This window comes from Amblyomma mixtum, chromosome 5 (assembly GCF_055824585.1).
Source record: "Amblyomma mixtum isolate Tamu chromosome 5, ASM5582458v1, whole genome shotgun sequence".
Classification (NCBI taxonomy): Eukaryota; Metazoa; Arthropoda; class Arachnida; order Ixodida; family Ixodidae; genus Amblyomma; species Amblyomma mixtum.
This window is the reverse complement of record NC_143016.1, coordinates 167172316-167199060: the sequence shown is the minus strand read 5'-3', so window position 1 is coordinate 167199060 and position 26745 is coordinate 167172316. Positions and strand designations below refer to the sequence as shown.

The following is a 26745-nucleotide window of genomic DNA, read 5'->3' as shown; positions in this document are numbered from 1 at the left end:
CGCTGTATCTCGAAAGCAGGTGGTGACCAGCGGGGCTTCAGGTCCACGCAGATTTGGGGGCGAGGCCCGCATATCTTTTCCAAGAAGGTTACAGTGGAGGGCTGCTGACAAACCTCCCCTCACGCTAACCCCCTCAGGCAGCAGGGCAGGAAGCGAAAACGTGCCTGTGCACGAGAGTTTTTGGTTGGAAAATATCTTCCTGTAAGTCAGCTTTTCTGCAATTTTGCAAGTTGTCATTTCGTCCACAGACCGAACAAAGCCACATTTTATAATAACAGAGCTATAAAGATCTGCGCGACACTACGCGACAAATCAACAACAGCGCTACGGAGCCGTACTGATGGATTGGATTGGTCTGACCGTGAACTGACATCTATTTTTTTTCCATTCGGCAGCAGTGCGCGTCTTGCCACGTTCACTAATCTTCCTGCACTTTGCAGGTAAGCAACAAACATTTGGTACGCTCTCTGTTGTCGCGTTGTTGTATTTTTGCACTGCTGCCGAAGGGTCTATAGTCTATTGTTGAAGTTTTGTATGTGTGCATGCTGGTTTGTGCGTGTGGTGTGGAATAATGACTGGTCGCAACACACGAGGTACTAAGGCTAAAGAAGACGATGGTAAAGAAATTTGTGAGGATAGCGACTTGAGATCTGAGCTAGACGACTTCCGAAAAGAAGTTCTAGCTCAATTTCAATCCTTGCATACAAGCATCAAATTTTGCAGTGACTCCTGTGACGATATGAATGTAACAAACAAAGAAGTGAAAGTGCTAATCAAAGAAATCAAGACATTGAAAGAAACTAACAAAGCACTGAAAGATGAAAACCGCAAGCTAGTTGAGCGTGTAGAGCAGCTTGAGCAGTACTCCCGCTCGAACAATCTGGAAATTAAGGGTGCGCCATCTGATCTTGAACCCAGCGATGTTGTCATTAAGCTAGCCGAGGCGGTGGGTGAACCGATTTCGTTAAACGACATTGACACGTGTCACAGAGTACCCAGGTACAACTCAAGTGAAACAAACATTATTGTGCGTTTCATGCGTCGCGGCAAAAGAAACAGTGTACTAGCAAAGGCAAAGAAAAACCGGGTCACAACTGCAACGTTCGGATGCGAAACACCCAACGCAGTATTCATAAATGAGCACCTCACCCGTTGCAACAAGCAGCTACTCTACAAGGGCTACAATCAGAAAGAAAAAGCAAGTTGGATGGAAGTACGCATGGTGCAAAGACGGAAAAATTTTTGCGCGCAAGGAAGATGGCTCGTCTGTGATCCATATCGCATCAATGAGTGACCTAGATAACATGACTAGCGATGATGGGACCACGTAGTCATATCTGAACCAATGAGCCAAAGTACGCAGAAACATGAAATTTTATGCCAGTCAAGCCCGACTGCCTCAAAAGCCTGAAACCTGAAGGCACATTGTCTTTTCTTCACCTAAATTCCCGTTCGCTGGAAAATAAGCACAATGACTTTGAACTGCTACTCAATTCCGTGGATATCAAGTTTGATGCTGTTATGGTATCTAAAACTTGGTACACTGAAGCCTCCTGTACCTTTGATCATTCTGATTATAAAAGCTTTGCGCTTTGTCGTCCGCAGAAAAGGGGTGGTGGTTTGCTGCTCCTTTTAAAACACTGTTTTAACGCGCATATTGTTGAAGAATTTTCTGCGTCAAATGAGAACTATGAGGCACTGACTGTTCGAGATGGCTGTAGATTTTTCACCGTGATTTATCGCCCACCGCATGCAAACATCACCGTTTTTCTGCGATTTCTTGAGCAGCTTTTTGACTTCATATCTTTAAACAAGTATTTCTTATTTCTTAGTGGGGACGTTAACATTGACCTGACTGTCTCTTCCAGCTATCGAACTGGTCTGTTATCAGTTTTCGATGCATATGGTTTCGTCAACCTCATCAATGAGCCTACACGTATAACATCATCTTCGCAAACTCTAATTGATATCTTTGTTACCAATATCGACAAGCCTTCAACTTCTGGCACCCTTGTGTGGGACATTAGTGATCACTTGCCTATTTTCGCATTTATTCAAGATAGAACAGCACCACAGATAGAAAACTCATCTACATGGTTTTTTCAAAAGATCACTAATGCTTCTTTAAACAGTTTTCGTGCTGATATTCAGGCCCACAACTGGGCTCTTGTTCTTAAAAACACTGATGTTGATTCCATGTATGACGCTTTCCTGTCAGATATTACAGACATATACAAAAAGCATTTTCCTTACACGACACGCTCGAGTGCCAAAAACTCTCGAAAGCCATGGATTACAAGCTACCTACTAGCTCAAATTAAATTTAAAAACGCACTATACTGGAAATTCATAAAATCAAAAGATGCGTCAGATTTTAAAGCATTTAAGTCGTTCAGGAATCGTCTAAATGCTAAGCTTAAGAAGGCTAAAGATCAGTACTTAATGGCGCAGTTCAGTGATGCAATTAAAAACCCTGATTTAATATGGAAGCGGTTAAACAGTCTTCTTCGAAGTAAAAGCCCAGCTGTACTCACCAGTTTGAGTGTGGGTAATAACATTGTGGCTGACAAACAGCTATCTGATATGCTTAATGACCATTTTATTAGTGTTGGCACCTCAAACAGTAAACCAGCAATAAGCTCTGTCCCACTTCCTGGACCAAGTGCAGTTAGTAACAGTATGGTGTTTTTCCCCACAACTGAGACTGAAATCATTGCTGCATTCCAGACAATGAAAAATTCTAAATCACATGATGTGAACGACATGCAGATGGCCCCAGTGAAATATATCCTAGACCTGATCGCACCTGTCCTGAATAAGATATACAACTTAGCTCTGGAGTACAGCAGTTTTCCCAAGAACATGCAGATTGCAAAAGTCATGCAGACATGCAGATTATCACCCCCTCTACATAAAGGGGGTGATAAAAATGCCATAAATAACTATCGTCCCATCTCCGTACTACCCATATTTTCAAAAGGCTTGGAGAAAATAATGCACACACGCCTTTACAACTTTTTAAACAAATTCTCACTTATCTCGCCGCACCAGTATGGCTTCCTGAAAGGCAAATCCACAGAATTGGCACTATTAACAGAAAAAGAATTCATTATTGACGCTTTTGAACACAAAGAACTTGTACTAGGACTGTATATTGATTTCACGAAAGCATTTGACTGCGTACATCATGTAACCTTATTATCTAAGCTGCAGCATTACGGAATACGCGGTAGTGCAAATCGTCTCCTTTCCTCATACCTTCAAAACAGGTGCCAGTATGTCAGCAATAACAATCATAATTCGGACATAAGAACCATCACTTCCGGCGTACCGCAAGGGAGTATTCTAGGACCTCTGCTATTTGTTGTTTATATTAACGACATTTTTTCTCTTCTAAACACAGCTACATGGGTTGGGTACGCGGATGATACTGCTATGTTTTTCAGAGGGGCAAATACTGATGATCTAGTCTGCTCGGCAAATCACGCTTTATCATTAGTTAGAGACTGGTCGCAAACAAATTACCTGCGGTTGAATACCAAAAAAACTCAAGCTATTCTTTTCCGTACTAAGAACACAAAGGTAAACATCAAGGGCAAAATTCTTTTAGACTGCGAAGAGGTAAGCATTATTAATGAAATTAAGACTCTTGGCGTAACATTATCGGAAACTCTAACTTGGAACAAGCATGTTGATGGGCTTTGCAACAAACTTAATAAGGTTTGCGGGATACTAAACAGACACCGCAACTTCTTGCCAACAACAGTTAAACGCTTAATTTATAACGCACTATTTTTGTCGACACTTAACTACTGCCATTTAGTCTGGTCAACTACAACGAAAGAAAACATACAGAAACTTAAAATCTGCCAGAAACGTGCCTTGCGTGCTATTGCTAATGTCCCTTGTCATGCACACACTTCCGATTACTTCTTGCGCTATAAGCTTCTTCCCACGGAATGCATTTATCCTTAACGTCTATCTTGTACATATCGCTCATCCGTATCGGCGTGCAATCACAGCATCCTGAATTTGTTAAACCTTCGCCCCCGCACTTACATTTACAATACACGTCATAGTGACGCATGGGTGGTGCCTCACTGTCGTACAGAGTACGGTCGCCAGTCCATTTCGTATCATGCTGCTATTCTTCTAAATAGCCTTGCGCTCATCGATACCTTCCCGGAAAAATTGTCATTACGAGCGCTACATGCACATTTCCTTGCAGCCAACATCACATGATTCTCTTGTATGATTGCGTTTTGTGTTTTTCTTGGTGCCTTTTATTTTTATTGGTGCTTTTTTGCTGTAAAATGTCTTAATTTTCTGCTACCACTAAAGGTAACGTCTTTTCCAGAATTTTAAAAAATTGAAAATTATTGAACTGAACGTGTTTTTAATCTGAGTGTGTTTGAAATTTTTATGTTTAAAACCTGATGTGTTCTAGAATGTGTGTTTCGAATGTATTTAAAACTGCATATGCTTTCATTTGGAGTGATTTTGTTCTGTAGGGTGCAAAAAAAAAAAAATTTAGGTCTGAGAGGAAGTGTGAAATTTAATTCTGTATGTGCACGAGCAATACTGCCGAACTGTACATAGAGGGGGCCGGGCTTTGTCAAGCCGCAGTCATGCGGCTTTTACCCGTCACCCCCTTTTCTCCTTGAGAGAGAAATAAAGACGATTTGATTTGATTTGATGATGATGGTGATAGCAGAACGCACGGGAGTTACAGTGAACTAGAAGTAACTCTTTCTAGTTCACTATAACGGGAGTTTTGATGCTTACGAATGGTTTCAATGGCAAGTTTAGCTATCAAAACAGTGGACATGTCGCGCAACTCCTCTAATTTGGAGAAGTTTTATAAATATAAAACTAGTCATTGAGTTCTTGCAAAATTCTGCAACACCTGCTTCTCCTCTTAGATAAATTTAGCTCGTTGGCGGCTCTTGCACTGCAGGTAGAAGGGGAATCGTACCAATTTACAAACGTCTTCGCGTCAAACTCTCCAATTGATGCAAATAAAACAGTATACATACACGGAAGACTGGAATTTTCTGTGAAATAAAAAACGTCCATACTCATGGCCTGGGAAAATACTCAACCTTACATCCTTCGGACGTCCACCTCGTCTCTCATGCGGATATACAAAAGTGGACACTGTCCGTACGTCCGGCGGATGTACGAATACGGATATCCGAAATCAGATTGTGTTCGTACGTCCGATGGACGTCCGATCTCGGCAAATGACGTTCGGATCTAGCTCGTACGTCCGACGGATATCTGTGGCTGCTTGGGTTAAACCACATAAACCAAACCATCTTTTTTTTCTTTTTGTCCTTCCTTGGGACCGAAACGAACGCTTGTAGAATGCAATGGATCGATCAGGTCGATCCATTCATAGATCATAGATGTGTTCAGAGAGGTGAAAAGCCCTTCACTGCAGAACAATAGCCAGAGTCTGTGGTGGTGTTTTTTTTTTTGTTTCGCTTCCTTTGAAATGCTTTTACGTAAGGCAAAGGTGTTGGTTTTGTTGATCTAATACAAACCCCCAAAACATGGCAAAACGCCTATTCATTTATTAGCACAGTTTGCAGTACATTTACAGTTCGTCCAAGCATAAAGCTCCCGCCCGATGATGTCACGTCCACTGCTGAAAACCGCCACAGTGTGGTGGCACCATCAGCGCCATGAATTTGTTTTTGCGAGCTAATTAAAATATTAAAAAACGGAATATACGCGTTACGACCAGTGCTAATGGCATCACTATAACTCATTCTATGTAACCAACAGACAAAATAGCGCACTGAGTATGTGTTTCGCGGCCCCTTCAAGACCTAGCCTTCCCGAGACAATGCATGCGGAAAGACATCTCTGCGTAGCGAACGGGATAATCGCGCACCAGGAAGTGGGAAAACCAGAAAACGCTTCAGGTGCGTTCAAGGTGCGACCCAGCATTCAAGGTGCCGTAGTGGTTTAGTGAACGGCCCGACAGGCTACTGCGAATCGGAAGTGTCTCCTGCGACCCGGTCGCAATAACGCAAGCGTTATTTTCACCCGTGACGTCGCATCCGGTTTAAAAAATGACGCCACGTCCGGCCATTTTTTTTTTGTTTTTGTCATGTTTGAGCCGAGCTAGCCGAGCTACAGCCGAGCCGAGCATTGCTTGCAGTAGGAGAATGGCCGGACGGTGGGAGCTACGCGCGCTCGTGTTGCCCGTGAGCAATCTCTCTATTCTTCCTGTCTTTTGGTATGTATGTACTGTATGTATTGAGTTATTGCCCGTTATATGGCATTCGGCATTTCATTTTGAACTTCCTTGCGCCCGAATATTTTGTGTTTGCAGATCACCCAGGACTAGCACTGAGCCCGCTTGCCCGGCAGTGGACACAAAGGCCGTAAAGGTGAGACTCGTCTGTTTTATCCTGAGTTCTGCTCAAAAGCTCAGTGCAGTTCGACAGAAGAGAATATGCGCTGAGTATGTTTTTGTACCTTTTGTCAGCCCGGCCCAACGTAACTTTTGGTCATGTAAAACAGGCATGGTTAGCGTGCGCCCGAAAAAAAGGCGGGAAACTTTTGACAACAGTCCAGTTGAACTAACCGTTTATGCGGTGAGTTTTGTGCGCGGTCCGATTTTTTGTGCCCCCGCTAATAGGAAAGTGTATAGACTACTGATTTAATGGTTCATTTTACAGTTGAGTTGCTGCTTATCCATACGAGCCGCTTTCCGAAACAGGGGCACTAATTGCGGCGAGATAAGCGATTACGCTTTGGTGTCTGCAGCGCGTAAACATGTTCTTCTTTTAAATTTATTTTCATTTCAGAAGACAGCACTTGAAAAACCGAAATGCAGTTTACTCGTATGCAGGGACCTTCCCGATTCATGCATCGAGTCCGGCGTTCGCTTGCTGACGCAGAAGCTGAACAAAATGGGACGATAGAATGCGGAAGCAGCAAAGGCTTTAAGGCGCAACAGGGTGAGCTCTCCACCTTCTGTGAATTTTAAAACGAGTGCTGTGCCACCTGCACTGAGCATCGGCTTTACATGGGGAAGGTGCTTGCATGAGGCAACTGGAAAAGCAAGCGTTCTTTTAAGGCCTCTAAGCTTAAAGCCTTTTGCAGGTGATGCTTCAGAGACGCCTGAAGGAGGTGAACATTGTGGACAAGGTGCTTGATGTCCTTTGCTATTTTGGAAGCTTTTGAGGTGCATAGAGCTCGCAAGGCACTCTTGCAGTGTGTGACAGGTCATTGTGGTAATAATTACGTGGCTATTTGCCTTGCATCGGGTGGGCGGTAGTTTTTCGCCCTAGCCATCACATGGAAAGAAGAAACAAAAAGAAAACTTGGAAATATTCACTCTTAAGATGGCATTCACCTGCAAACCCCAAGTGAACAAAGTCTGCCTGTATAGTGAACAAAGCAACTAGGCTGTCACGGATCAAGCAAATTGTAATTTTGAAAGTGGGCTTCCTGCTGTGAAACTCGGAATGTCTGTGCTCCTAGAGACAAGCAGTGCCGAGAAGCCATAGACGAGTGTAGGTAGGGCAGGTAGCTGAATGAGGGAGTAGTTCCCGTATTTGAAGAACACATGGAAAGATAAGGACGAGGCATTGTTTGTGTTGTTCCTTCTATGTTTGTCTCTTTTTTTCCCCACAAGTTAAAAGTAGATATTTGTTGTAGTTTCACTTTTTGAGGCAGCCAAAAGATGGAGCACAGGGATGACTCGCACAGCATTAGTGTTTTTGTTTCGTACCTAGTGTTTTGGGTACTTGCACCTCTTGACCTCAAATGCGGCATTGTCATGATCTTACATGGTGCTATGCTGATAAAAGATGTGTGCAGCACACCTATGGGTGTGTGGCATTCAGGTTCAAGCACCAACGTAGGACTTCCAGTGCAGTAGGAATTATGAGAGGAAAAAAAGCCTCAAGGGTGGGGATGGGCAGTTTAGCTCTTCAGTTTACCTTTTGTGAAAAATTCTGCGGCAGGAGGCTACATGTCAGCCCACCCCTTTTGTAATGCTGCCTTTGGGCCGTTGAGGTGCAGGTAAACTGATAAATAAACAACAAAAAGTAATTGCTCTTCAAACAATATAATTTTCAGCTTTGGTGGAGGATTTTCTGTGGCCCCTTCAGGGAGGGTTTACCCAGAAATTGTAGTTATTGCTCAATTGCCCTCATGCCACTTGATGAGGGAATCTGAGATGTCGAAATGATAATTTACCATAGCTGTGAACAGTAATGGCTGGGTGTATCGCCGGAGAGAACCGAGGTCATCTACTGGACTGAGTGGTAAGAATTTCGGGTTGGTTAAAGCACAGATGGCTTAACATCATATCGCCAGATCTTGCATTGTTGGCGTGTGTGATTGTTGTGGTGTGTGTGGCTGGTGAGCTGTCAACTTGGGTGTGACAAAAGTTGTAAGCTCAGCCAGACATACCTGTGCTGTTTGAGCTCTGGGCAAGAGCTTTGAGCGAGGCCACTGCATTGTGGCCCTGTTGTACATTTGGCTTTTGTGGTGCTCCAGCTTCCTCCTTCCCCCACCTTTACTCGGAATGTCGCCATGGGAGTGAGAGAAAGTGGTGTGATGTAATTAGAGCAGTGGCATGGTCATAAGATCCATCCGCACAGTACCACTTACAGGTTGTTTGCTGGTTTCGCACCGCGGTCAGGATTGAGGTGAGTTGTGAGTGGGCCACTGTGGAAAATGACATTAGAGCAGCAGCAAACATGGCACCAATGGTGGAGAGCAAACTTTGATGTCTGTGTTGCCATTGTTGTCAAAGTTATCTGTGAGGCCATCAAGGGCAGCACCTGTTCTGAATGCATCGCATAGCAGTAGATCAGAACTTCACTTTTACACTTGGGTCATGGGCCTCACTGCAGGAGGTGTATCAGTCAGTTCAGATTTCACGTTGAGACGCATCAAATTCAGCAACCTTACTACTCATAAGTACAGTGAAACCTCATTAAGGCGTACCTCGTAGCACTGCAGAAAAACTATGTGCAAAGCGGCAATATGCCCAAACTGAAAGCGGCCTGAATATATCCACTTACCTGGTAAAAAATGATTCATGATCAATTTTTTAAAATGTGCACACGAAACCTTTTAACTGCATAGCTACCGTTCAGCCTCGAATGTGGCTTGAGCAGGGTATGTAATCCGAAGGCAAAATAACCGCTGGTCCTTAAGGGTCCTTAAAGAAGGCAAGCATAGCAGGGGGCGGCAGAAAGGTACGTGGGTGGATGAGATTAAGCAGTTTGCCGGGATACGGCGGCCGGGATACACAGCTGGCGAAAGGACAGGGTTAATTGGAGAGGCATGGGAGAGGCCTTTGCCCTGCAGTGGGCGTAGTCAGGCTGATGATGATGATGACACTGCCATCCTGCTGCAGAACATCTGCAAAGAGCCCTTCACAGGCAGCCTGGCTGTCAATACTGAGAGCTTCGCCCTGATGTGACACACTGCAGCTTATTTAATTTGGGAAGCACGCTATCCATGACAGCGTTGGTAATATGAGAAGGAGCTGGACCACAGCTGCACAGTGGCGCAGATCAGCCGGCAACGCAGCAATGATAGGTGCGGCGCATGGAGGAAAACTGAAATCTGCTGCAGAAAGGCCAAGTCATGTGACAGCGATAAGCAGTAGCTATAGACCAGATTTTTGAGCCTCTCCTGGGCGCGGCCATTTTGCACCGACTGGCGCGCCGCGGTGCGGGCGTTTTTTTGGGGACTGCGGGGCTGCGGCAGTTCCGCGGCCGCGCCTGCATATAGCAGCGCTTCGGGCGCTAAAAAAACATTGTCGAGCATACTTCCGCTGCGTGGCTGTGTTGCAGGAAGTATTTACGTTATCAAAGCGATAACATTGACGCGTTTTAATGACATTTAGTTTGACATTCAGGTTAATTGTGCCGGCGCTTAGAACGCGCTCGTGCTTAATCGAATTCCGTCTTGGTGCTCCACCGCAAAGAAACTTTTTATTCAATATCAAGAATTAGGTGTGCGGCTAGTATGCAGTTCCAATTCCCATGCACTCTTATTCCTTCCTGCTGGCCATAAAGCCCTCCCTCCACAAACAGGGCTTTCTTGTCGCCGCGCCAGTTTATCAACAAATTACCGCTGTGAGCTCAACTGAGTCGCAGCGCCAACAGAAAACAAATTTTCTCATGGTTTATGCAACCTGGTGCATAAAAATGTACTTTCGCTTAATTTATAAAAGCTTGAATAGATATGAGCAGCTAATCCAGCTTTCACTAATTCTGAGGTCCGAAGTCGCGTTATTTTATTCAGGAGCTCTCGCCGCGTGTGAGAGCGTTGCGTAGGCATTTGGCTAAGTGTGGAAAATGTAATGAAATCGCGCATATTTTCCTATGAATAATGTAGATACCGCACCGCTGCGGTGGCTCAGTGGTTACGGCTCTCTGCTCTGGCCCAAAAGACGCGGGTTCGATCCCGGCCGCGGCGGCCGAATTTCGAAGGAGGCGAAATTCTAGAGGCCCGTGTACTGTGCGATGTCAGTGCACGTTAAAGAACCCCAGGTGGTCGAAATTTCCGGAGCCCTTCACTACGGCGTCCCTCATAGCCTGAGTCGTTTTGGGACGTAAAACCTTAATAAACCAAACCAAGCTAAGGTAGATACCAACAGCAGAAAGATACTATAGATAAACCTTTACCCCCCAGATACCTCTGACATGCGTGCGGAAAAAGCAGCTGAAATCGGTAGCGGTCGTGCTTACAATCCTGTGCATGAAATGTTCTTAATGGGAACAAGAGCAAGCTCAGCGCAAGGATGCTGAACACGTACTGGTGATCGAAAACACGCGCTCCGTCGGGACAACCTTCAGTCTGCAGCTCGCCTATCCGGTTACTACTCCACTGAGTCAAGTCAATAGATCTACATTCTGATGCATAATATTATCATAGATGATATCGCACGTAAAAGGCGACAACAAACGACACGACAGCGCAGAAATCTGCTTCGAAGTGCCGGTTTACAGTCCGTACACTACCTGGTCGACTACCCTCGGATGTCACGTTAACGAGTAACTGAGCACAAGATAACTGCAGCACTGTCTGGAAGAGGGCAAATGTGAGTAGTGACGCACAGCACACACCCTCATACGTTAGCTGATGGAGCACAAAACGGCAGAAGCGAACACGTAAACATGCGTTCTATGCGCGGCGCCGGCGCGACCCGCAGTCCCTCGGGCCGCGCGCGCCGACAGATGGCGACTGGCGTCGAGAGTAGGCGCGCGTCCGCAGCCTGCGTGCGAGGGTAAAAAAATCTGGTCTATAGCAGTGGGCACATCTGCATGGCTAGGGTCGTGGCTGCTCGTACACCAGCACCTGCAAACAGGTTAGTGACGAGCCTCGGGTGTGGTAGGGACAGGCTGGCACCCCCCTTTCCTTACAACGGGAGGGAAGAGTTCTCTCTTTCCAGATGCGTCAAGCAGCTGCAAGTAGCCTAGGCATGTCAGCAACATGTCTTATTATGTCAGTGTGGCGTATGCATTAAAGCACTCATGAACTTTCCTTTTAAATAATATGCATTTAAAAAAAGCTGTGCATCCAGTAGTTTTTTAAACTTTGGCACATCTGTATCTTTACCTTCTCTCAGTATTGGTCACCTGCTACAAAACTGGAAATTTGGAATTTTGGCTTGCTGCAAAGACTGCTCCAAAATGCTCGTGGCCATTCCCTCCTCTCCACATGCTGTGTGGTGTGTAATATTCATTTTTCCCTTGGGCATTGTCACATATGGCAAGCTGGGTGGTGTATCATTGTTTGCGTACGAACTTAAGGGCACTGAGAAATTCCTTAGGCAGCCGCTTGGCCACCCACTGATTTCAAGGTGATTGCACTCTGCTTTTCAATGAATGCTAAATCCTGACGCGATGGTGTCTGCAAACATTTTTGCCACCTTCCCGTTTTTTTTTAGTCTCCTTTTATTATTTTTTTCTTGGATGTTGTGAGTGCTGTTTATTATGCAAGAAGCTTGAATTAGCAGCTTCGAAAAATTTGATTGCTGGTCTGCACACGATTGTCTCCATGTCCAGGTTTTGCGCTATTTCCTAATCCCTGGCATTTATTGGCACTTTCACTTCATTAAAACTTTTGTGTGTGTGTGCTGGCACAAATTTTGGAAAGCTCCCTTTCTAGCGCTTCCAAGTTCTTTCCATATTTTCGTTTTTCATGGGGCTGGAGCTTCATGGCACATCCAGTCCATCAACTATTCCTGGGCGTTTTCAGATACTTTGTCCCATTGCAATTGTGTAGTGTGGAGGAGCCGCCGCTGCTCTTAAGATGCTTTGTCTCCTTGCTTTTTTTCATAGCCTTCTCCACAGTGCTCAGGTGCATTTGAGCAAAGTATCGAAAAATGATGACTAGCTTGGCTGGCATTTCCTCTTGGTCTCTGAATGCACCATGCCGTCAGAATTTGACGAAATTATGGACATGTACACCAGGGAATCGTTCCACAAAGTTATCCAGGATTTATATTGTGAAGAAAAATAGCGTAACACGCATAATTTTTGGGTTTGTTATACGGCACATTACACAAACCAATAACAGAATAGCAAGGTTCTACTATATTTCTCTGAAGGGCTGTGATGGCTTTACAGGGTGTGTAGCAACCTTGAATCATCAGGGGAATTTTCTTTACCTGGAAAAATGAGTGAATTGTGAGGGACACGGTCAAGAAAGTGGCCATGTTGGAAAAAAGGACTGACTGAAATTAACGCAGTGGTCTGCCGCAAGTTTCAACGGTACTGTGAGTGCCCAGCACACGGTCTGTTTACATTGGCGTGGCATATTTTTGCTTCTAACATGTATAAGGCATGGCAGCCTGTCTGTTTTGGGTGTCTTTTTCTTGTCGTCCATGATGTGAGCATTGTATATACTGGTTCATTCTGTACAGGTTCCCGGACTCGACAGTTAATTTGGGCTGGTGCATAGGGATAGACATAGCTGCATTCAAAAGTATTTTCTGTGGAATAAGCCGTAGTCATAGCAATGTAAAGAATTCATGCACTTTCAGTTTACTCATGCGAGGAGCCACGCCACCCTAGCGTGGCATCAAAATCAAACTGAAAATCTTGCTCTCAGGCCTCGTCAATCTTGTAGGCCATTGCAGAAACAAACAGAGGCTAGTTTCTCTGCGGTTCGAGCTGTGATAAGGTCATAGGAAGCTGATATTTTTTATGGAAATCTCTTGGTGCTTGTCCCATGGCATTGCTGCTGTCGAAAGGGATGCCAGTGTGAGCGCAGGGTGCCTTCATTGGAATGGCAGGAAACGGCAGTACTTTTCACTGATGGAAAAACCGACCTTTGAAAGCCTGAAATAATCTCTGGCAGTACAATGAGCAGTTTATGAATCCCCTGAAAGCATGCAGAGTGTTTTGTTTAGATAATTTTCCAGCATTTTCTCAAAGTGGTGCTCTTTGTTTCTTTTGTAAAAGCACATATGACCACCACTCTTATGAACCATAAAAGAGAGCAGGAACTTGTGAGCATAATTTTAAGAAACTTCCAAATCTGACAGCCCAGATCACTGAGGCACTTTTCGTCTGGTGAGAAGGAAAACAGCTGCCGAAATTGCTGCACAGATTACAAATTGAAATGTGCCAGCATCGGTGGGCCCGTTATGGCTAGGGATTCCAGTGTGGTGAAACCCATACACAAGAGTTAAGCGGGCCATGTCCCGTCAAGAATGATGCATCCGGGACAGCATTCCATGGTTGGAGCTGTCTCTAGGTGTCACAAGGCAGTGTGGAAGACAGTCTTGTTAAAGCTCTCACTCGCGTTGTAGCTTAAGCTGTTCATTGATTTTTTGTGTAATCTTTTGTTTCTCAGCAGTGTGCCACATCACGTCATACGCCTTTTCAGTGCGAACTGTGACATGAGCACCTCCACTTGCCAGCTTGCAAATTCAAGCTGTCAGGTTTTTCCCTGCACACAGTTATGCTTTAGGCAAATTTTACCATTCTACATGATTTCCCCTCATTCACTGAGATGCTCGGTAAGCATTAGGATGTGATAAATTATGAGAAGTAAAATATTGGTGTGGAATATTCAGTTTTATTGCTGCATTTTGAGGAAACATGTTTGTATTGTAATTTTAACTATCTGTATTGATATCTGAACTACTCTAGAATGTTCAGTTGTATTTGCTGTGAATTTTATTACTATTGTCTGCTTCAAAATGAAAATTTTGATGTTGACACGCACTTGGTAGAGAACATGAAATGCTGGGAAGAATAAAGAAAAGGGTAGCCACCTATAATAAAGAGATGTACCTCATAAAAGGAGCTTTCTCAAACAGGGGAAGCAAATCTCTTTTCATTGCAGCTTTTGCGGCTTCATTAATTTTTTTCTGTGAATTGATCATGTATACTGTCCATTATTATCGCCACTATGTTTCTCGCTTCGGCCGTCGGGAATTCAAAATGAGTAGCTTGCTGGACGCCCAGTTTTAATTTTCTTTGTTGAATGCTTCAGCTCGCCTAGATAGCATATTTAACTCAGGAATGCATTTAACGGCTACATTTTAGTCTTTTTGTCCGCAGATTTTTGTTATTCCGTCCACACCGCAAGGAAACTCGACGCAGAAAGATATTTGTTTGAGTGGGATTAAATTCTTATTTTATGTGCAATGTGGATAGCAGCAATGCACTGCACTGGGAGCATTTCATCCAGTGCAAGCAGATGCTGCTTTCAATTGGCATCTAGATCACAAGGGCTTATCCAAGCTGCAACGGGAACAGCAACATTGCTGAGAACTAGCTCTAATTTCATACGCAGCAAAGCACAAGGAAAGCAAATATTTATTTTAAAAATACATTGTACAAAACAAATTTTATCTGCTTATGAATGCACAATATACTCGTGAGATCACCAAAAAGACTCCCAGAAATTGTTGCGCCCTTTTATTCTTTTGGAATGGGCGGAGTGTTCCAAAGCTAAATACAACGCTGAAATCGCATATTCTGACTTGAGATCGTCCCAAGTGAGGTGCTTGGTTTCAGAACTCGACGTTGCCCCCTCACCCGCTTGGCTTTGCTAAGCATGTCATAGTACCGGCCGGCAATTCGAAAATCCCTGCTATGCACAGCATGTGTACAAGAGCAGACGACGCAGCAGTCCCTTTGTCTACTTTTGGAGCCCGCGTGACCAGGGTTGCTGCTCTTCCTTGGGAGTGACGTCATAACACACCCCGGCGCTTAGAAAGCAAAACCGCTCAGTAGAAGTAACACGGTAATAAATTATTTATAGTGCATATACGAATCGCACAGCATGTGTCATGCATGTGTGCCCTGGGGCAATACGCAATGTTTGAAACAAAGACGCCAACGAAAAAATTTGGTGTCCCCCTCCCTTCCCCATTTAAGGTTTTGGGTTTAGCATATAGAGCCTTTGACCTCCTGTGTGCCGCCAGCGTCGGGAGCCACAAAAGGAAATGCAGCAGTGTTGCTGGCTGGCCAAGCTTAACTGCCAAGACTTGATCCCTGATAATTTGATCCTCTTAATTAGTACTGGTCTGACCCAGTGAAACCCTTTTGTTGTTTGTCTTGACTATTTTCATTCTCTCTTGAGCTCTGTGCACAGTCTTTGTGTGTCGTTCTTCCAGCACATCTTGAACAATGTTGCCTTTATCTTTTTTTAAGATCTTTCAAATGTCCATGCACAAGGCCACTATAGGAGTGTGTAGGCTGCTGGATAGTGTGTTGAGAGATGTCCCAATCTTTTTCTGTCTTGCATGCATTCCATTTTTTTGTGTGAATTTGTGGGTTTCTCTTAGTGGTTTATCAGTTGCATTTTACTTTTATCAGCTTGCCCACTTTTGTTCTCTCTTTTCATGGCATCCAACCCTGCATATGGCTGACACTAGGGGAGGGACTTCAGCAACCGACCTTGCGGGGCGTGGCGTTCTCTGGTCCCAGGCACCTGTTCATCGTTCCAGGCTACTGGCTCAAGAACGTGCTCACAAGTCTGCACCCTGGCCTGCAACCAGAGTGACAATAGACCTATGTCGGCCGGAACTGCTGTGCCAAATAAAGCATTCCTACCAACATGCCTTGTCAGTGATTAATGAAGCGTATGAATAGATTACTAACAACTGGTTGGCCCTATAGACAAACCATGTTACAAAACAGTCGGTTGAGACCATACCCAGCCACCACATTGTTTCCTCTGCAGAGCCGCATAAATTTCACTGACAAGCTGCTCCGAGACTACTGCTAAAAGGGTACTGAAGCCCAGTGGAAATGTTAATCAGGTAATGAATGTTTGTGGGTGCTGCACGTGTACTTTCAATGGGCCAATTTCAACTTTTTTTACAGGTAGGTAGCGCCTTTTCTGATTGCACCATCCCTTGGTGTGGGATACTTCTGCCTATACTGCCACCTCATTCAGCACTGACAGTGCTAGGAAAGCTCTTGCTGAATATTGTAATCTGGGTGCTTTTAATTGAATGGTCTTTGTAGGTATTTCAAAAGGGCTAGGCAACCGTCCTAGCACTACTGGGGTTCCAACCAACAACAAACTAGGCAGATTCTGTAGCGCTTGGCTCTTGCTGGCAGTTAGTGAAATTGGTATCTCCCTAAACTGCACTTTAAAAGAGCATAAAGGAAACTCTTCCACGGTAATTCATGACATGGAAAACACGTGGCTACATTTCTCTTGAAGGCACTTTTTGAGCAGGAATTGGGTTTCACCCAGTTTTCATGATGATGCTTTGGGTGCACAAACTGGGTAATGTTGGTCTTTACTTGTTAAAAAAGGACCCTAAATGATTAAAATATTTGGTAAATTCGATTTACAGTCTTCTCTTACCGTTTCTGACCTATCTTTCCTCAAACAGAACAGTGGCTGATTGACGATCGCAGTGACAAAGGCAAAAAAGTGGTTCCAGTCGTTACTGGTGTGTGGATAAAATGAACATATGACATGCGAGAACACAGACTTTAAACATGTGGTCACTACGTGATGAAATATAGGGCTCATTGTAGTGCTCGTGAAAAGTGCACCAGAGGAAAGAAATAGATGTTGTAAAACAGAAAACAAGACTGTCTGTAGTGTTGAAACTGAATGGTAAAAAGAAAGAAAAATTTATAGTAAAGCAAAAGAAATATCAATATTGTTGTGACAAATTTGTCGTCAAAAAAAGGGCATTTGAAATGCTAAAAACATCTTGCCACCCTAATATCACTCCCAAATTTTATCAAGAATTGCAGAGAATTTTAGAATGTGTGGTAAAACAACTATTTTGATTCAAATTTAATACCCGCCTTTGCTGCTCTGCCAATGCCAAAACTGGTAAAAAATTTTCTCGAAACATGTAATACCTATTTGAAACACTTTTTGTGAAAAGTGTCTATACCTCTGGATAGTAAAGTTGAGATTTCGGGGCATGGTCAAAGGTGTCTACTACTCATATTAATACGACAGCAAGAGCTGAATTACGACTATCCAACATTAAAATGATCATTAAACTGCAAGATCAAATAGCCCCAGTTGAAGGACTTATCATGCTTCTGCAAGTTCCAGTGGTTCTCACTAAGCTGGTGCCAATAATACATGATCCCAGCTCTTTGAACAGCACTTCAACAAACCTTGTTAGCAGAAGCACGAAGTTGGCAGTGCACAAAGTGCCATGAAATTGCGGCCGACCATGCTCACGTCGAGGACCTCATTTCAACAGCAACTAACATACACAAGTATTTACACAGTACCAGGATTTATTACAATGAAAAAAAAAAGGTTTTTCTTGCTGCTAACCAATACAAAGTTGCCGATTTTGAGTCCTTGTGACACTTACGGCCAAGTGAAATGTGCCTTGTGAATTACTTCTGCTTATATGCATCGCTTACAAGGTGAGTTATTATTGAGAAAGTTGGCTTAGAATTGAAGAAAGCATATCAGTTTGAGTGGTTTAAGCACACAAACAAGGAATGAAAACATGGGAAATGAGCTGCAACCAATCAATTTATTTCCTGGCTGAAGCACTGCACACAGGAATAAATGAATCATTATTAGTATGGCTTCAATGCAAAGCAATACTGCAATTAAATAAGAAATTCAAAAGACAAGCCAGTTATGAAAGTTGTTCACGTGCCATCATGTCTATGCTATTATAACTGGTACCCTAATCTCTTAAAAGACGTTCAATCTCATAGGTAAATGAATGCATCTTAAAGGGGGGGGGGAGTATACACCATTGCCAGGCCATCTAGCATGACCTACTGACGGAATTAAGTATTCCCACAGAACACCAATGCAGTACACCAATTATTTGTAATGTCTTTTCTGTCACCCATGCTTTCTAACACAAAATGTGTGCGGATTCAGGCAAGGCAGCGTGAGAGAAGTGTTACAAAACAATTAAGGATTCTGAACCTGCTGGCCACCTTTTTGACGTTAATTGTGGAATATATTGTGGGCTTAGGGCGCAACTGCAGTTAGCTTCGGTGCATAGGGCACACGTCGTGAAGTTTCCATTTTGCCTTAATAGTAGAATGAAACTTTGGTCACTGACCATGTCGAACACGTTGATTGACATTTCAGAACCCTAACAGGTTGCTCTTCAAAATGAAGGACCGGTCATGACAAAGCAGCTCCTTAACTAATCAGGGCAATGGCTTTGCATAAGCCTGGTGAAGGTTTCCCTTTGTTCTGATGACTGTCTTCGGAATCATTTATATTATAAAGGATTCCAGGTGCAGCCACACTTACAAATTTCTTTCAGTCGCAAAGATTTCCAAACTCTCCCAAGCAATTTCACGCCCTGGTTGTGCATGTTCTGCCACAGCAGCTGTTCGATTCCTGCCGACATCACTGCGATGCTCTTTCAGCCGCCTGGGTATGTTTCTAGTTATCTCCCCCGATGTAGACCGAGTTAATCGTTGCAAGGCAAACGATTCCAGGGAACTTCGAACGAGGCAGAGCATCTTTAACATTTGCAAAATCCCCGCGCAATTTACTGTTAGCACGTGGGCAATATTCACCAAGTGCGTTTTGAAAACTCCTGCCATTCGTTTGGAATGTACAGGGTCGTCAACTCTTAGTACGAACACGCGCGTGGCCTCACTCTGGAGGGCCACTGCGCACGACACGGCCGCGCATCGAAGCGAAGTGGTAGATGACGTGAAGCACCACGTCCAGGTCCAACTTCTCCTGCGCCACTTGGCTGCGATGAGCGGCCGTGCCGTGGCCCTCCAGAGTGGGGCCACGCACTCGCGTGTTAAGGGTGGACGACCTTGTACATACGGAACCACTGCTCGCTTCAACTGACGAATGCCTCAGGGACTGCAAAACCACCGTGCCTGGACCGTATTTATGACCCTGGCCCCACGTTGTAATGAATTCTCATTATTAACTTGCATATATCCTCTGCGCAAATCAGGTTGAATGCCGAAACGAATGAGCGCACATATGCCTACTCGCAAAACTCATAAATTACGCGAAATGAAAGCGTATTCATGTCGAATTATAACAAGATTTTCCGGAGAAAGCTGGAGCGTCTTCGAAGGCACTGCACAAGCGCGAGCACCCTAACAACGCAAGCACACACGAGTCCTTTCACAACGAATCAAGAGATCACAACGCGTCACGCAAAAAGGTCACATATACACGGTGAGAATGATGCCAAACGCCTGCATGACCATAGGAAACTTTACCACACCGCCTAAAATCGAAGCGCGACCCCGACATCACACGTCCAGGCGTTGACAGGGGCCGATCAAACAAGCAAACGATGCAAAAACGGCGGCCCAAATCCCGTCCGCCAACAATAAACGAAGCCAAGGCAATCCATGGGTGAAAATAACGCTTTGGGCCGGCTTTTCGTTATTTCCACCGGGTAGCAATAACGCTTTGGCTTGGATTTCCGTTATTCTCACCCGGTCGCAATAACGCCGGCCCTGCGAATCGCGCTTCGAGGACCGTCGGCTTTGGCTCCTGCCGTACCCGTACTGCAGACTTTGTCGCTTCTTTTGCCCTTGGACACTGTGCGGATGGCCGCCGCTTCGGATCAGGCCTTTGGTTCGAAAAGTGTCGAAAGGCATTTCGACTCCGCGCCCGGCTCGCAACAAGATCTGTGTTTTGGATTGTGCGATACCCATGCATGCTGTGCCGCATATACGAGAAGTGCTTTGCGATTGGACGGCGATGGTCAGAGGAGGACCACCGTCAGACACCCCCCCCCCCCCCCACCCGCACACACACACACCTTTTTTTTTTGACGGGGTAGCTGTCGCACTCAGTCTAATTGATCGCCCCTGATTTTTTTTCTGTTCGCGAATGACGTCATCCATATTTCTTTCACAGCCAGAGCTTTTACATGCGTTCCCCGCAACGGGTAGTTTCGGTCGGTCCGCGACCACGTGACTACCCCATTTATTTATTTGAAATACTGCTACCCCCGTGAGGGAGGTTGCTGCAGGGTGTAAAAGTACAATGACAAAATGTAAAAACAGAAAAATACAAAAGCGAGACCATTTATATAGGCAGCCACACAGGAATTCGTGCGGGGAAATATACAAATTTAATGTAAAAGGCAAATATAATTCAAGCTATAATATACAAGTTATGCAAAATATACAAATCAGAAGCGGTAAAAGAAAAACTGAGCCTGCCAGGATTCGAACCTGGAATCTTCTGATCCGTAGTCAGACGCGTTATCCGTTGCGCCACAGGCCCAGGCGAACCCCTAGCCTTTCACAAAAGGTGTTGCTCGTCTGCTCTGCTGATGGCACCGCACTGTTCAACCTCACTATAGTAGGATACAACTTAAAAAAACAGCAGTTGTTAACACTGGGCACAAAGTCCGTGTGCGTTGTGTTGCTCCGCCCGCCAATCACAGAAAGGAAAAAAATCGACGTCATGCGACCTTTTCAAAATGGCGTCGTACTTGATACCACACTTCTCGTTCACTGTACTGTAACTGTACTCCGCATCGTCTGCTGTTGTTGTAGTGTGTTTTCATCAGTGGAAACGGTGCGTGTACAGCAGACATGAACAAAGTGTGAAGTGTTTCAACACTTCACTGTTGAAAAGGCCGCGGTAGAGCTCATTTCATCGCTGGCGCTTCGTAGTCGCTGCTTGCTGAGCTCGTTTTACGTCGAGTTAAGCGAGCTTCGCTTTTTTTTCCCCGGTCGCAGTTTTCGATCACGCGGGTGATACTTAAAATCTAATAGCTGAAGCGAAGAAAGCCAGTATTTTCGACATCGTTGCAGTTCCTCACTTCCCACCCGCTAAGACTGTGCAGCGTAAGCACGGCACAAATTAACTGCAGAGACAACTCGTAATGAAGTCTTTCCATGTCAAGTGCACGCATACACTGCTGTAGTGCTCCTTGTTTCGCTGTTTAAACCGAAGCTTCGAGCGTATTGTATCAGCTGTTCAGCGCTGTCCGAACTGGTCGCTGAGCAAAGGTGAGTGCCGTCTTTGCGGGCGTTCTGTTGACTCGGTTGCTGAGCCCGATGACGAGTTCAATCCTAGCCGCGGCGGCCGCGTTTCAATGGAGGCGAAACACGAGACGGCCGCGTACTCGACGGCGGAGTCGTAAGCTGCGTTTGACGATTCGTAGATGCCGTGCAATTTTGTATGCTTTTGTATACTGCTGCATATAAAACATTAAGCTGCATATGATTAGAAATTTGGAAAGCTCTTGGGCCCAATTTATTTGCTTGGTTAGGTGCGCTAAGCAGCTGCAGCTGCTTAGCGCACCTGTTCATACCACGTGGTATGAACAGGTAATGTTCAATAATCAGCAACTGCGACAAAACTGGTTTATGCTGAACACCAATATATAGGAGTCCACAACACAATATTGCTGGATCAACTTTTCACTGCTGTTTGTAATAACTCAGTGTTTCGAGTTGCAGCAAAACACCTATGAGACATGGGCAGCAGAAAGACCTCATGCTTACTGCTGAATTTAATAAACAATATTGTTGTGTTGTGCAGGATGATTCGAGGGAAGAGAGCAGAGACTGAGTGGCTTCAGGGAGATGAAAGAGCCTGTATAAGAATGGGATGACATTCACACATATAGAGATACACATACACTGCATTTACACTTCAACATTACATTCACACAGTGACTGCCCACTGTTAATGCGTACTGTTGAAAGAGAGAGTTCAAAGGGGAGATGATCGCAATGGACCAGCGCCACCAAGCAACACAGAACATTGAACATCACTTAAAAGAGGCATGCCGTGCTCTCCTACAGTTGCATCTCTCACGGCACTGAGAGCGATCGAAGGGGCACCGCTGACATCAGAGAGTTCATCTTATATGGAAACGATGAGGCTTCCAGGACAACACTGCAAAGTGAGCTTGTGCTTCAGGAGCCTCGTGGTTGGTGATGCAGAGGTAGGCTCAAGAGGTGGCATAATTGGGTACCCACCAGTGATACAATGGGTAAAATTTATTTCGTGGCTTGCTGACACAAAAGAGGCAGGTTCGATCCCGGCCACGGTGGTTGAATTTCGATGGAGGAGAAATTCTAGAGGCCCGTGTAATGTGCGATGTCAGTGCACGTTAAAGAACCCCAGGTGGTCGAAATATCCGGAGCCCTCCACTACGGCGTCCCTCATAGCCTGAGCCGCTTTGAGACGTTAAACCCTCTACACCTATCAGATGGCAGAACTAGGGGCATTGAAGCAAGATCGTACATTATGGTGATAAAAGCATATGACTCGCTGTTTGTGACAATGCTGAGATCACCACAACGGCTCGATACCAGAAAGCTCGGTTTCGGAAGTGCTGTCATCACTTCCCAAGCTGATGATGATTGGCTCCAGCTTGTTGCTAAACCCACGCTTCTCCCGGAACAGCATTTCGATGTCCTTCACATGCCGCACAGCATTGGCCCAGTTTTCTGCCGTGACCTTCTGCACTTCGGCAAGCAGAAGAGCCTGCACATCCCTCGTCTTGAATGTGGTGTTCAGCGCTGCCACTCCATTCTTAATCTGTGCCCAAATAAGTTCTATAGGATTAAACTCACAGTGGTAGGGAGGCAATCTAAGGACAGCACACCCAGCACTTTCAGCAGCTGTATCAACCTTGTACTTTACAAACTGAGCCTTGACGGTGGCTACAAGGTCAAGCAGCTGCTTCTTCGTCATGGTGGCGGGGCACGGTATCGCCTTCGAGGCCACCCAGCCTTGAATGTCTGCCTTCCGCCACGAGAGTGTCGGGACATTCTCCACGCGTCTGGAATGGTAGGACGCATTGTCCATGACAATAACACTTCGAGCTGGCAGCTTATCGAGGACGGATCTAAACCACGTCTCAAAACGGTCGCCGTCCATCTCTTCGTGGTAGTCGCCTGTTTTTTTCCCCAAGAACACATCCAAGCAGCCATCAACAAATCCATCCTCACTACCGATGTGAGTCACAATCAGCCGCTGGCCTTTTCCTGACGGCTGCTTGAGCCCCGTTGTCAAGCCGCGCAAGTACGCGTCGCGTGACGACTCGATTGTCTTGTCGGACCACACCTTACTCACTGTGTGGCCAGCGGTTACCCACGTTTCATCGAGATAAAATATTTTGCGGCCTTCTTCCCTGTAGCGGGCGATCTCGTACAGGTACTTATGTTCCCACCGCAACAAGTCCTCGCGCTCGATGAGCAAGGAGTTCCGCCCACGTTTCTCGTTTTTGAAGCCGATGTCCAGGAGGAGGCGGCGGACGGTCCATGGCTGAAGTGTAGGCAGCTCCTCTGAGGCGTCCGCGGATGCAAATTCTGCAGCAATCTTCTGCACTGTTGGAACCTCGTTGCGCCGGAAAAAGCTGTGCACGCAGTTCCTTAATGCGGTCAATACGAAGCTGTCATACGTGTGAATGCGCCTCTTGCAGCCGTCACGTTTAGGCCGCTTCCGTGGAGGCGTCCGTAGCTCCCCGTCTATTGTTTTCGCAGCGCTCTTGATATCGAAAACCTTGCGTAAGCTCACACCGGTTAGGTGGCTCACCCTCTCGCAGATCTCCGTGATCAATGCTTTCGGTTCCTCTTCTCGCAGCCTCATGTAAACATTCAGCACGATTTGCTGAGCGGCACTGCAGAGGGCATTTCCACTTCTGTTCTTTTTGAATAACCCCTTCGGTGTCGTCGCGCTGTCCTGGAGCTCCTGAGGCGTACCTGATAACTGCGCAGTCGATGAAGGCGAACTCGACGAAGCATTTGGAGGAACGGCAGAAGCATAATTATGCTCAGCCAAAAACGCGTCCTCAGGAATGACATCCATGTTGGAAACAGAAGTACCGTCCCAGCAAACCAAAAACCTCTCAGAGACGTCTAGCTAGACGTTTCTGAGAGGTTTTTGGTGTGTTGGGGTACTGTGCGTTTTTATCGTAAAGACTTGCAAAAATTTTCCCGCCTCAACCGCTCGATCGTTTGCGGTGAAACTGCACACAGAGCTTGCGCAATACGGTAACTTTTGTATCGTAGCAAGTTTTACAACGTTATTTACTTAGTTGAGCCGTGCATGAAACGAAATCGTAGTGGTCTGCGTAGAGATCGTGAAACCAAAACCCGCAGACGCCGTTTTTTCGCTGAAACGCGGCAGTGGCGCCATCTGTTTTCAGCAGTGAAAAGCGTCATTAGCACCTCTAGCACAAACAATTTTTTTTTATACCGCCGTAAACAGTAATGAGAGTTATTATATATTAATTTTTATTGAAGAAAGTTACAGTATTTCCATTGTCGCACAAAATGTTTCAAATTATGGTTTTTGCCTCTTGCGATGTTGCGTGGCGCGCGCCGGGTTTTTGCGTTGCAAACGCTTTATTTGAGCTCAATCAAGAAATAAGCTTTCAATGCGCCACTCTAATAATCGAGTCAAAATGTTAAAATCTATGCCTGTATAATCTTTTTTTTGTGATTAGATCTTTATTTAGGTTACAAGGAAAGCTTGAACAACGGACTATTTTGCAACCTCGCGGAGGAACAGTGGCTGGCGGTAATGAGGGTGTGGGCGGAGCTTCACTGCAGACTTAAGTTGTATCCGACTATATAGCGAAACAGATGATAACAAACCAATTGATATAAAGAAAGAATATCCATTCCCCTTGCAAGCACCCATAAAAGTCACGCGGCGCCGAAAAAAAACAACAAAGCGGGGGACGCGGAAGAAAAAGGTCATCTTCGCGCTGACGCACCACGCTAAGGTCGATTCACTCCTGTAATAGGACCTGTAACCACCCTGTAACAGTGTGGTAAGTGTAAGTGCTGGGTAGATCACCACGGACCAGGGTGTCGAACCGGAATTTTTTCGGGTTCGGTTCAGGTTCGGGTTCACACCTTTCGGGTTCAGTTCCGGGTTCGGTTCCAGAGCGACATTCTGTTCCGGTTCGAACCGGTTCGGACCGTACTGAACCGGTTCGAACCGGTTCAGGGCAAAAAAATTAGAACGTAGATGAGTTTTAATCAAGCTTGTTATGGTGTTTACTTTTTTTTTTGTTGCATCGATATATAAAATAAAAAATGCAAAAATTTGTTCAGAGATTTCCTCACTTTACCCACTTTATTTATTGTCCGCGGCAAAAAGACGAATTAAAGGCAAGAGCCGTAAAATGAAATAAACTCGAAATATAATGTACGGCTATGTGTATGCTATAATCCGTCTGACGATATATGAGGAGAAAAGCCGGTGGATTTTGCATCTACAAAACTCTCCAGCTTGAGCGATTTCGGAGACCCCGTCGTGCGAGAAATTGATCTTTTTGAAGCTCGAGTCAGTCGGGAATTTTTCGTGCGGAGTGCACTTACGCGGGCGCCGACATGACCGCCGCACCCGGCCTCTACGTTCCCGCGCACTATCGAGAAACGGAGCTGCCATGCATCGGCTCCTATATACAGACAGACACCTTTTTGTCGTCCCGAAACCGACTTGCCAGTCACCCCCCCCCCCCCCCCCCCCCCCCCCCCCCGCCGCCCTTTCCTACATGATACGGGAATAAGCGAGACCCCCCCCCCCCCGAACGAGAGCCTCGAGGGAGCAATAGCTCTCCCTAACACACTGAGCATACCAAAACATATTTTATTGAAATCTCCTCTTCGAAATAGCCTTTGTGACTCGCGTTATATATCTAGAGCCCCTGTAGCTCAGTATCTTAAAAAAAGGCAGCTAATCGTATATTCTTACTAGTAAAGTGGGAAATTACGACTATGAATTGTTATGATGACGTCGACCTCTTTTGTTCTGATAAAAAGAGTATGATAAAAAAAACACGCTTGGATAAGTTAGGTTGAGGCGCTTCGTTTCTGCACAGACACAAATTGGTAACATCTTCGTTGGGATGTTGCGTTGCAACATTCTTGCAAGTGCAGCGTTCTGCTAGGAAGAAGGTGTACTTGCACTGCGTAGAATTTTTGTAACTTTTCCTGGGGGCTATCAAAGGGAGCCTGTGCCTCTACAGAATTTTTTGCGCCTGGTAGAGTCTGGTGAATGTGTCGTGCACCATTTGTTAACCAACTTGTTTCAGGGCATTTATCTTTTAAACTACAAACAAACCCTTTCTGGGAGCTGTGCTTAATAGGCGGCTCAGTGTTCGTCTGTCTTTTCTGGACATGGTCGTGAGAGAACTTTGTGCTGATCCATTCGGTTTTCTCCCTCTTCGCTTTTCCTTGGGATACCTGTACGACCTCTCTACAAGGCAGACGACAAATTTTGTGATCGGTCATTAATTCCTCTACCCATATATCTGCAGCCTTACCTAGCCTTTCTTGATACAAATTCAGCAGATGTAGT

At 45.3% G+C, this 26745-nt stretch overlaps 2 protein-coding genes, 1 long non-coding RNA gene and 1 other non-coding gene across 4 annotated transcripts in view; 2 read left to right on the top strand and 2 right to left on the bottom strand.

The window, feature by feature from the left end:
- Window positions 1–26745, top strand: part of LOC149344523 (BTB/POZ domain-containing protein KCTD9-like) — a 201445-nt gene that overhangs the window by 15968 nt on the left and 158732 nt on the right. The window lies entirely within an intron of this gene.
- LOC149344526 (uncharacterized) lies at window positions 5876–6962 on the top strand. The gene is made up of 3 exons (XR_016282773.1): window positions 5876–6215; window positions 6344–6401; window positions 6822–6962. It is a non-coding gene; the product is annotated as an uncharacterized LOC149344526 (long non-coding RNA).
- Window positions 20619–20691, bottom strand: TRNAR-ACG (transfer RNA arginine (anticodon ACG)). Its single transcript has one exon. It is a non-coding gene; the product is annotated as a tRNA-Arg (tRNA).
- Window positions 22720–24241, bottom strand: LOC149344524 (uncharacterized). Its single transcript, XM_089542804.1, has one exon. The coding sequence runs from the start codon at window positions 24238–24240 to the stop codon at window positions 22720–22722; it is 1521 nt and encodes a 506-aa protein (XP_089398930.1). The 5' UTR covers window position 24241.

Bases quoted from the DNA above. Each gene is read 5' to 3' on its own strand.
- LOC149344524 (XM_089542804.1), bottom strand. From the start codon at position 24,240: ATGGATGTCATTCCTGAGGACGCGTTTTTGGCTGAGCATAATTATGCT.